At 49.8% G+C, this 12068-nt stretch overlaps 1 protein-coding gene across 1 annotated transcript; it reads right to left on the reverse strand.

Annotated features, from left to right (window-relative positions):
* Positions 1-228: 228 nt before the first annotated feature.
* On the reverse strand, positions 229-11743 carry LOC310853992 (double-stranded RNA-specific editase 1-like; the record flags this gene model as incomplete). The annotated part of the gene is made up of 11 exons (XM_083758466.1): positions 229-405; positions 1516-1694; positions 2795-2979; positions 3670-3814; positions 4080-4234; positions 5862-6030; positions 8213-8327; positions 9024-9359; positions 10472-10720; positions 11034-11419; positions 11734-11743. The coding sequence occupies 11 exons, from the start codon at positions 11741-11743 to the stop codon at positions 229-231; spliced, it is 2106 nt and encodes a 701-aa protein (XP_083614592.1).
* Positions 11744-12068: the final 325 nt, after the last annotated feature.

Raw genomic sequence — 12068 nt, forward strand, 5'->3', positions numbered from 1 at the left:
AGGTAGAAGGTCTCCAGGAGGTCAGCAGAAGGTCTCCAGGAGGTCAGGTAGAAGCTCTCCAGGAGGTCAGCAGAAGCTCTCCAGGAGGTCAGCAGAAGGTCTCCAGGAGGTCAGCAGAAGGTCTCCAGGAGGTCAGCAGAAGGTCTCCAGGAGGTCAGCAGAAGGTCTCCAGGAGGTCAGCAGAAGGCATCCATGTCTCCAGGAGGTCAGCAGAAGGTCTCCAGGTGGTCAGCAGAAGGTGTCCAGCTCCAGGGGTTTCCTCACCCAGGCTCCGAGGCCGGCCTGGTGGAAGGCGTGGATCAGAACCCTCTTGGCGGCGTGGTACTGCCTCACCGCCTGCTTGGCGTCGCGGTACGTGGCGGCGGGGGGCGTGGCCGGAGTCTGGACCCTCAGACTGGACGACAACTACACGCACGCACGCGCACACACACACACACACACACACACACACACACACACACACACACACACACACACACACACACACACACACACACACACACACACACACACACACACACACACACACACACACACACACACACACACACACACACACACAAACACACACACACACACACACACACACACACACAATCATTGTTAATTTGGTGCATTTGGCGTTTTGGTGCATGTGTCAATGGCAGCAGGGAGCTTCATCAATGAGTTCAATAAACTACACTACAGTTCAGTGAAAGACTGAGTAAAGTCTAATATCTCCCACGGTCCAGGGGGATATCCCTTTGGACTAGTGGTTAAGATGTTGGACTTTCACACGCAAGTTCGAATCCCGGGCGTTACACCCACACTTTTTGGACTTCAGAGCTACTTTTAAAATGACCAGCTCAACATGATCTACCCACCGGGGGGGAAAAATGGAGGGGGGTTTTGAATAGTGGCGCTGGTGTTACATATAGACAAACACACTTAGAAAGTGAACTAGTGGGTTGGAAAGCCTTCCTCCCATTCTGTATGGAAGTGGTAGGTCTTTGGGTTCTTTATAATGCTATACTGACTCTGGAAAACAAAGCATTTCCGTACATTTAGAAGCCTCGAAGGGATCTGAAACAGGCCCTTCTCCATGTCAATCAATCAAGTCACCTAAAAGAGGGATTTTTATAATTTTTATTATGAGTCAAATTCTATTCTGACCCCTCCACGACAAGGCCTGATCGTTGTCCTGACCCCTGGTCCATCATTTATACAATTATGGACTTAAACTGTTATTCGTCTATAGTACGCAATTCTTTAGGTGTCCCTCTCCATCCAGGCAGCATGAACAGTGCTCAGTTTTCTGCCCCCTCAATGACGTAACTCTGGACACACTACCACAGAGAAAAAGACCAGGTCATTTTGGATATTCTTCTGTGGAGACTACCCTGCCCATCAAGAGGAACAAGACCTCTCACATCTCCAGATGTTCTGAGCAGGGACACAGGACTGGCGACGAGCGACAGAGACCAGTGGAAGCAGCTCGTGTCTCAGTTCTCGAGGGAAGATGATGGGTTACGGTACCTTGCAGTGCAGTCTCGTCCAGCGCCTGTAGAGGGCGTGCTTGCACAGCCTGGACGGCTGTCCCAGGTCGTCCTTGCCCGTGGCGGCATCGATGACCTCCAGGCTGTGATCTCCCAGAGTCCAGTTCACACTGAACCCTGGAGCCTTGCCTGGCTGTCTGGCCTCCATGTTACTGATCCCTGCACACACGCACACACACACACACACACACACACACACACACACACACACACACACACACACACACACACACACACACACACACACACACACACACACACACACACACACACACACACACAGTGGGGTAAAGAATGATCTCCCAGAGTTGGTGGAGAGCAGGGATGCACCATATAATCCGTATAGCATAAACGGAACTGGCCGTATCGGCATCGGAACGGTCTCAGTATAATCCTGATTATTTAATCGGTTTTCACCAGCAAAGAAATAGAAATGTAAAGAAATCATCAATGAGTTCAATATAAATCTAAAGTGTCTAGTACCTCTATAGAGTCTAGAACAAAAGGCAAATCAAATATGATGTAAAAGCTTAAGTAAAAATAAGCTTTACATTTTTCCACATTTAATGTGTGTACTCATCTCCTTCAGTTGTGAAAACAGACACTTAGAAAAGAGTATAGGCTATTTATTGATTGATTGAATATACTTTATTAACAGGCTTTGGGCTAGCCCTGGTCCAAGGCTTACAGTGAGCCTCTCTCTGACGCCTTGTGGAAGTACCTTCCACAGCCCTCTGGTCATATTTCCACTCCCGTGCGCTGTTTTTCTAATACCAGCAAATAAACAAAACGACGAAACCACTCACCCAAACAAAGCCTGCTAGACCTTAAGGTAAAGGTCTATTCTCGAACCTGGGAAGCCACTCAGGTCCCCAGTTTCTCTCTAAAATGCACTTTGTGCCATTTTAATAACGCAATGTACCCTGAATTTAACGACAGTAACGCTATCCTACACTCGCGAACCGCCAGAATCACATTACTGGCGGTTCGCGAGTATAGGATAGCGTTACCGTCGTTAAATTCAGGGTACATTGCGTTATTAAAATGGCACAAAGTGCATTTTAGAGAGAAACTGGGGACAAACCACAGAGACAACAAATAAATACAAATAGATGTAATTAAAAATGTAGTAACGCGTGCGCGCGTGGGTGCGTGCCTTCGTGGGTGCGTGCGTGGGTGCGTGGAAGCGTGTGTGCGTGCGTGCGTGCCTGGCTGCGTGGCTGCAAGCATGGCTGCGTGCATGTGTGCGCGTCACTCACCGCTGAGCAGAGGCCTGTGCAGCGTGTAGGCGTGCGGCAGGCCCTCCAGGGGGCAGCAGATCCTCTGGTACATGGCCCTGGAGAGGTGCTCGGAGTGGTACAGACTGCCCAGGATGAGGCTGCTGAAGTACAGAGGCTCCGTGAAGTGGCTGAGCAACGCTCCCTGGAACCCCACCACGTTCCACCTGTTGGATCAGGTGCATTATGGGTGATGTAGTGCTGAAGTACAGAGGCTCCGTGAAGTGGCTGAGCAACGCTCCCTGGAACCCCACCACGTTCCACCTGTTGGATCAGGTGCATTATGGGTGATGTAGTGCTGAAGTACAGAGGCTCCGTGAAGTGGCTGAGCAACGCTCCCTGGAACCCCACCACGTTCCACCTGTTGGACATCACTATTTAATTTTATTATTTATTTGGTTTTAGTAATATACTCTCTTGAATAGTTTCCATTTAGTTTTAGTCATGTCTTAGTCACCTGGAATGTTTTTGTGTTAGTCTAGTTTTAGTCGACTAAATATCATAAGATTTTTATTCAATTAGTTTAATTTAATTCATTCGTTCATTTCGCCTCTGTGTGTGTGTGTGTGTGTGTGTGTGTGTGTGTGTTTGTAATAGTGATATACAAGGCTATCTTGTCGATACAGGACAAGGTGCATTATGGGGGATGTAGTACCTGGCCATCTTGTCACTACAGGACAAGGTGCATTATGGGTGATGTAGGCGTACTGGCCATCTTGTTGCTACAGGACAAGGTGCATTATGGGTGATGTAGTACCTGGCCATCTTGTCGCTACAGGACAAGGTGCATTATGGGTGATGTAGTACCTGGCCATCTTGTCGCTACAGGACAAGGTGCATTATGGGTGATGTAGTACCTGGCCATCTTGTCGCTACAGGACATGGTGAGCAGTCTGTCTCCGCCCCAGGTCTGCAGGGCGTCACCGCAGCGCACCGGGATCGTCCCCTCCCCCGACTCCATCTTGGTGCGCAGCTGGCCGCGGGCCTTCCTGTCGGGGTGCCCTGCGGGGGGGGGTTTCGTGCGGGGAGAAGATGTGTTAACCCATTCTGACCTGAGATCAGATTCATACGAGGTTTCCACTGGACACACACTGGTCTGATTAACCCCATTCTGACCTGAGATCAAAAATGTCAGTCGTTCTTCGATTTTTCAAAAATAGCAGACCTACAAGCTTGTAGATCTGCTATTTTTCAATAGCTAAAGCATGACATGATGCTAACACCAAAATGGGTTCCCGTTCAGAATGTGTTGGGGTTAGGGTCTCACCCTCCATGTGGGTCTCGTGCGGGGAGAAGATCCGGGCGTCTCCGCAGGGCGATGTGGAGACGTAGAGGTGGAACTGGACGTCGTCCTTCAGCGTGAAGCCCGGGCTGTCGCCACGACGCCGGAACACCGAGCTGCGCTGAGAGAGGGAGTCGGTGCTGCACGCGCACACGCAGACGCACACACACACACACACACACACACACACACACACACACACACACACACACACAGACACACACACAGACACACACTTTTTATCATCTTTCAATGTGCAAAACAAGTACATTTATGCGGCTATAGCCTATAGCTTTAATTATAAGCAATTAATGAATTTAAATAAATGTCCACATATACAGTATGTGCAGGATGTAATTTACATTCAAAAGTGAGGGACTTTATTTATTTGACTACGTTTTTTTGTTTGTTTTTGATTACCAAAAACCCTCTTACCAAAAATCTCAGTGATCGTTGCCTTCCCCTGTCCTATCCTATTCTGACAACCAATGCCCGGGGGGAGGGGGGGGGGGGGGATATAATTACACGATTGTTGATTTTTATTATTATTACAAAACATTACCCACTTGAGCCCTGATCTACAAGCGTTGCATCGCGACATTGTGATCTTGTAGATCTGCTCTTTTCAAAAGATTATTGTGACAACTTGTGACAAAAAAAGTCAATTTCACACTCCATACTGTATACGCATAGTTTCACTGTACAGATATTCTATTGTTAGGTTCTTAGTTTGAACCTTCATGACTATTTCTATGTATTTGATGTATTGTTGTTCTTGCGTCTGATAAATGCCTAAATTGAAAATTTTAGTAAATAAATTCTACTCCTCCCCCTGGTCAGCCGGGGGCGCCTGAAAGGAACTGGTCGGAATAACGTGTTCCTTCCACGCGCTACGTCCAACCAGGGAAACTCCCCCCCTGTCAGGTGACAAGAAGCGCCTTGGACTCCTCATGCATAGAAGGAAGCATGAGGTCAGTCCGCTGCCCTCCCCAGGTTGGCAGAGGGAGTGTAGCGCCCAGGATTACATTAGATAATTCACCATTTGTCAAGTCCCGCCCGTTGTTGTGCCGCTCTTCGCACCCATTTTGTTTCGTGGTTGGACAAAAATCTCTCTCTCTCCATCCACTACCATTGAAATGAGGTGTTTTTCAGTTGCTTCGTATATTCTGTGCTTTCAACTCTTATTTTAAACTTGGTGTCGGTAAAAAGGAACATCACAGGTGCAGCATGGTGACTGCAGGGCGTTTTTCAGTAAAAAGGAACATCACAGGTGCAGCATGGTGACTGCAGGGCATTTTTCAGTAAAAAGGAACATCACAGGTGCAGCATGGTGACTGCAGGGCATTTTTCAGTAAAAAGGAACATCACAGGTGCAGCATGGTGACTGCAGGGCATTTTTCAGTAAAAAGGAACATCACAGGTGCAGCATGGTGACTGCAGGGCATTTTTCAGTAAAAAGGAACATCACAGGTGCAGCATGGTGACTGCAGGGCATTTTTCAGTAAAAAGGAACATCACAGGTGCAGCATGGTGACTGCAGGGCATTTTTCAGTAAAAAGGAACATCACAGGTGCAGCATGGTGACTGCAGGGCGTTTTTCAGTAAAAAGGAACATCACAGGTGCAGCATGGTGACTGCAGGGCATTTTTCCAAAAATGATGTTTTACCAAATTCAGCATAAACGAGGCGGAACCAGGGTGGAACAAGGCAAAAATCGTGGGATAAAAATTGAGATAATAATAATAATTTTTAGTTAGCGTTTCTCACCTGAGGAAACACTCCAGCTGAGAGTAGAGGTATCTGACGAGGGAGCGACGGGCGATGATCTCGGCGTGGCAGTCGTTGAGTGCCAGGCCGCGGTCGCTCAGGTATTCGCCGCTGATGCACTTTGACCCCGTGGTCACGCACACCACCCGTGCCTCCGCCACGTCCGCGCCTGTAGCTCCGCACACGGAAACACGATGAGGAGAGACTGAGTGACACTGGAATACACAGATTGGTTTCTGAACTGCCCACAGCCCTCCTATGAGACACAGACATCTTTCTGAACTGCCCACAGTCCTCCTATGAGACACAGACATCTTTCTGAACTGCCCACAGCCCTCCTATGAGACAGACATCTTTCTGAACTGCCCACAGCCCTCCTATGAGACACAGACATCTTTCTGAACTGCCCACAGCCCTCCTATGAGACACAGACATCTTTCTGAACTGCCCACAGCCCTCCTATGAGACACAGACATCTTTCTGAACTGCCCACAGCCCTCCTATGAGACACAGACATCTTTCTGAACTGCCCACAGCCCTCCTATGAGACACAGACATCTTTCTGAACTGCCCACAGTCCTCCTATGAGTCACAGACATCTTTCTGAACTGCCCACAGCCCTCCTATGAGACACAGACGTCTTTCTGAACTGCCCACAGCCCTCCTATGAGACACAGACATCTTTCTGAACTGCCCACAGCCCTCCTATGAGACACAGACATCTTTCTGAACTGCCCACAGTCCTCCTATGAGACACAGACATCTTTCTGAACTGCCCACAGCCCTCCTATGAGACACAGACATCTTTCTGAACTGCCCACAGCCCTCCTATGAGACACAGACATCTTTCTGAACTGCCCACAGCCCTCCTATGAGACACAGACATCTTTCTGAACTGCCCACAGCCCTCCTATGAGACAGATTGGTTTCTGAACTGCCCACAGCCCTCCTATGAGACACAGACATCTTTCTGAACTGCCCACAGCCCTCCTATGAGACACAGACATCTTTCTGAACTGCCCACAGCCCTCCTATGAGACACAGACTGGTTTCTGAACTGCCCACAGCCCTCCTATGAGACACAGATTGGTTTCTGAACTGCCCACAGCCCTCCTATGAGACACAGACTGGTTTCTGAACTGCCCACAGCCCTCCTATGAGACACAGACTGGTTTCTGAACTGCCCACAGCCCTCCTATGAGACACAGACATCTTTCTGAACTGCCCACAGTCCTCCTATGAGACACAGACATCTTTCTGAACTGCCCACAGCCCTCCTATGAGACACAGACATCTTTCTGAACTGCCCACAGCCCTCCTATGAGACACAGACATCTTTCTGAACTGCCCACAGCCCTCCTATGAGACACAGACATCTTTCTGAACTGCCCACAGCCCTCCTATGAGACACATACATCTTTCTGAACTGCCCACATCCCTCCTATGAGACACAGATTGGTTTCTGAACTGCCCACAGCCCTCCTATGAGACACAGACATCTTTCTGAACTGCCCACAGTCCTCCTATGAGACACAGACATCTTTCTGAACTGCCCACAGCCCTCCTATGAGACACAGACATCTTTCTGAACTGCCCACAGCCCTCCTATGAGACACAAGACATCTTTCTGAACTGCCCACAGTCCTCCTATGAGACACAGACATCTTTCTGAACTGCCCACAGCCCTCCTATGAGACACAGACATCTTTCTGAACTGCCCACAGCCCTCCTATGAGACACAGACCGAATAGAAACAATTGTGTCATTTTTATCATGAATATTAGTGGGTATATGGTAAAGTGGTGAAGTGGTCCTTTAAGCTAAACCAAAACCCCTATAGAGTGTCACAGTCCCGTCCCCTTTCATGACGACGCCAGCCCAGGAAATGAATCCCAATGCAATTTTTCCCATAGACATTTCAAAAAGTATTTATTTAAAGACCTTTTAAGCCAACTCTTGTAAAAAACAACAAAAAAATTGTTGTAACCTGCCGTTTTCTTCTTCTTTCTAATTATTTGTTCAGCCCGAAAAATTGTGTTTGTCACGACAAGAGTTGGCTTTATCTGCGGCGTAAACGTCTTTAAATAAATACTTTCTGAAAAGTCTATGAGGAAAATGAAAAGGGATTTATTTTCCGGGTCTCTCCAGGGGGCGGGACTGCGACGCTCTATACAATATACAAAGGGATACAATAGTAATACATCAGCAGTGCATTGACATTGATATTTAGCTTGAATTAGCCGACATAAATTCACAAAGTATTAGAGCCTCTCTGATCAGAAGGTGGAGGCTGGGGTGGTGTCTGAAGCGAGCAGAGCAGAGCTCTATGGTGATTGGCCGACAGCAATCACCTGTAGTCATGACGACGCCGGCCAGGACCTTCCGCCGTGCGTGTGGAGATGAAAAGTTGTCCGTCAGCTCGCTGAACTTGTCCACGACCAGACGGGAGACAGCGTCCGCCAGCACCTGAGGAAGAAACCAATTAACCAATTAACTTAATTATTGTGAAGATCCAAAATGGCGCGACCGGAACCAGATGTTGACTGAATGGTGTGTGTGTGTCTGTGTGTGTGTGTGTGTGTGTGTGTGTGTGTGTGTGTGTGTGTGTGTGTGTGAGTGTGAGAGTGTTTGTGTGTGTGTGTGTGTGTGTGTGTGTGTGATTAAGCTATCATGTAAACAGTGCATTTCAACCAGACACTCAGAACCACACAGGTGTAGGTGTAGTCCTCCGCTGGGCGTGGCCTGTGTGTTTACCTGAGGCAGGTGTAGTTGTAGTCCTCCGCTGGGCATGGCCTGTGTGTTTACCTGAGGCAGGTGTAGTTGTAGTCCTCCGCTGGGCGTGGCCTGTGTGTTTACCTGAGGCAGGTATAGTTGTAGTCCTTGGCTGGGCGTGGCCTGTGTGTTTACCTGAGGCAGGTATAGTTGTAGTCCTTGGCTGGGCGTGGCCTGTGTGTTTACCTGAGGCAGGTATAGTTGTAGTCCTTGGCTGGGCGTGGCCTGTGTGTTTACCTGAGGCAGGTATAGTTGTAGTCCTTGGCTGGGCGTGGCCTGTGTGTTTACCTGAGGCAGGTATAGTTGTAGTCCTTGGCTGGGCGTGGCCTGTGTGTTTACCTGAGGCAGGTATAGCTGTAGTCCCAGGCTGGGCGTGGCCTGTGTGTTTACCTGAGGCAGGTGTAGCTGTAGTCCTCCGCTGGGCATGGCCTGTGTGGACGGCTGGCGGTCCGGCCACAGGCCGTAGAGGGCGCAGAGCGCGGCCTGCGCGGCGCGCGCCTTGGCCCGCCTCTTGTTGTGGGCGGAGCCCTGGAAGCTCCGCCCGGTGCCGTCGTCGGCCGCCAGCGCCATCACGAAGCTCTTGGCGTGGCCGTCGCTGCGCTCCGACACCAGCCGGTAGCGGAGGCCCGGACGCAGCTCGTTGAGGACCGCCACAGGGTTTCTGGAGGAGGGGGAGGAGTCCAAGGAGGCCGGGGGGCGGGCCAACGGAACCTGGGCGTCGTAGCACTGCGTGAAAAGAGGAAGAGGAGTTAACGGGCAATTATAGAGCACCGAAGTCTGACGTCACTTTCAGTAGAGGGCGTCAGTCCCCAGGTTCATGTATTTGTTTAGTTGCATTGAAATCCCCATTGAGGCGATTTTAGGTCGCCTCATATAAGAACTGTGTTTGAAAAGTAAACATGTCACCCCGGCCGCTTCACTCATATGGATATGAAGAATCAACTGACTGAGAGAAAACGCTAATGTTACTGCTGCTGAATTAGTTAGATTTTCGCTAGAAGCAGACTGTATCATATATGAGTGACTGACTGTTGCAAACGATACAGAGACACCTCCCTGACAATAACGCAGAGACAGCTTGTTTATTTTTGGACCACGCTTATAGTAGACGATATTAAGATCACCCCATGTTATTCTCCATAGAGACATTACTTCCGTGAACCAGGGGAATCGTCGGGATGAGCGAGTTACGTCAGGACTTCGGTGCTCTATTGGAACTAGATTTAAGCATTATTACACTCGAGGGGGGCGTGCATTAATGACGTTAAACCACCCCCTCGAGTGTAATATTGCAATTACAGTTACCCTTAAAACTAAGAAAATCACTGAAAAAACATATTTATTTTAGTGACAGATGTAGTCCTCTTAGAGTATATATGAATAGAGACGGCACCGGATTCCTCCTCCCATCCACTTGCATTAAGTTGCTCAAAAGCGCATGAGGCGATTTCACTCCTAGGAACAAATGCATTCTGGGATGGATTTCCCCAATAACATGAACGCGCTGGTCGTTGACTATCATTGTGCCGTTTGTGCGCGTTCACGTATGAAACATTCGTTCACGTGTCATGGCCCCAATAACATGAACGTGCGCAATGATAGTCAACGGACCAGCGCTGGCTCGAGCTGCAATACCAAATTCGGCCACTATGTCCATTTCGCCTCAGGGTTTCCTCCGGGTGCCGTCTCTATTCATATATACTCTAAGATGTAGTCACTACGACCACAAATGTCCCAAGAAACTAGCTGCTGGAGCTCTGGGCGATGGCGATGACGATTTGGGGCGATTAATTGCATTAATTTGTGTGAGAACTAATGTGTGATGGTGACTGGCCTACCTGGGCGGCGGGTCCGTCGAAGCCCCTGAAGAGGGCGTGGTCGCCGAAGGCGGCCAGCTGGTCGGAGGTGAAGTCGGTGGACAGCTCCGCGGACGGCGACGCTGTCGGCGGCACGGGTCCTCGGCGCCCCCCAGAGGCGGGGGGGAGCGCCGCGGGCACAGAGACCACGGAGCACAGAGCCCGCTGCGCCGCGTCCAGCTTGGCCTTCTGCTTGGTGGAGCCGACGCCCTGGAACACCTGACCGCTCACCTGATGGAGGGAGGGATGTCAATCAACACCGTTGACACAGAGGAAGCATTAACCCATTTTGACCTGAGATCAAATTCTAAAAATGTCTTCTATATGGTTCATTTTCAATGAGGTATACATTTTTGCGCAGAGAAGTCGTGGTGCCACCCGCCAACCTGGGGAGAGCAACGGACTTAAACTAATGCTTCTTTCATGCATGAGTGTCCAAGTTGCTCCTTTACACCTGACGGAAAACTGTTATCTTATGAATAAAAAAAAAGCCTTTTTTATTTTTTAGAATCTGCCTGACGTCTAAATGGGTTTAAAGAAGTACCTCCACCTCCATGACGAAGATGGGCGCGTGCACGGGCCCCCTCCTGGACAGCACACGGTACTGCAGGCCCGGCCGGGCCTCGTTGAGCTGCGCCAGGGCGCTCTGGGGCGGCGCGGGGCCGCCGGGGTCCTTCCTCCGCTTCCGGGGCTTGTAGGCGTGGTGGTGTCGTCCGTTGTTGCCCTCCTCTAGAGGGCGCTTCTTCCCGCCTGGCCGCTTGGCCACCACGCCCCCCGGGGCCGCGCCCCGCTTGGCCACCACGCCCACCGGGGCCGCGCCCCGCTTGGCCACGCCCACCTGGGCCGCACCCCGCTTGGCCACGCCCACCTGGGCCCCGCCCAGCTCCGACAGCAGGTTGCGGTTCTCCTTGAGGCTGCAGGAGGCGGAGCCTGCAGGGTCAGTCCAGAACAGAAAGAGTTCACTGAGAGAGAATGCATTGGGCGTTTAAGTTAACCCATGACCGAGTGGCGCGCTACGTAGATCTTGAGCTTGTAGATCCAGATCTACAAGCTTGTAGAGCTTGTAGATCTGGCTAGATCTGGCTAATATAACATTGGCTTCCAAAGTTTGCAGGATTGGCCATTTTTTGAGGGAGAGAGAGAGACATAGAGACAGAGACAGAGACAGAGACACAGACAGACAGACAGACAGACAGACAGACAGACAGACAGACAGACAGACACACACACACACACACACATACCTTCTGTCATTGCTGTACTGTTGATACCTGCGAAGAGACGGAAATATTTAATACCAACATCAGTCACTGAACCACCGGGACAGGTACCAACATGAACCATGTCTGCTTAACCTGCAAGACCCGGATATATTTATACTTGTAAAAAAGAGATTTCAACCTCATCTACTACTGGTACTACTAGGACTTTGTAGAGGGAATTATGTAAAAAAAAAGAAAAAAAAAAAAAAAAGAAACAAAAACTAAAAAAGCAATGGAGATCCACCACATTCCACACACTAGACTACACAATGTCAGTTCATAGGACAGCCACAAGGTGGAGCCATTGCTCTGTTCAG

Source organism: Protomyctophum parallelum (assembly GCF_964188405.1).
Source record: "Protomyctophum parallelum genome assembly, chromosome: 23".
Lineage (NCBI taxonomy): Eukaryota > Metazoa > Chordata > Actinopteri > Myctophiformes > Myctophidae > Protomyctophum > Protomyctophum parallelum.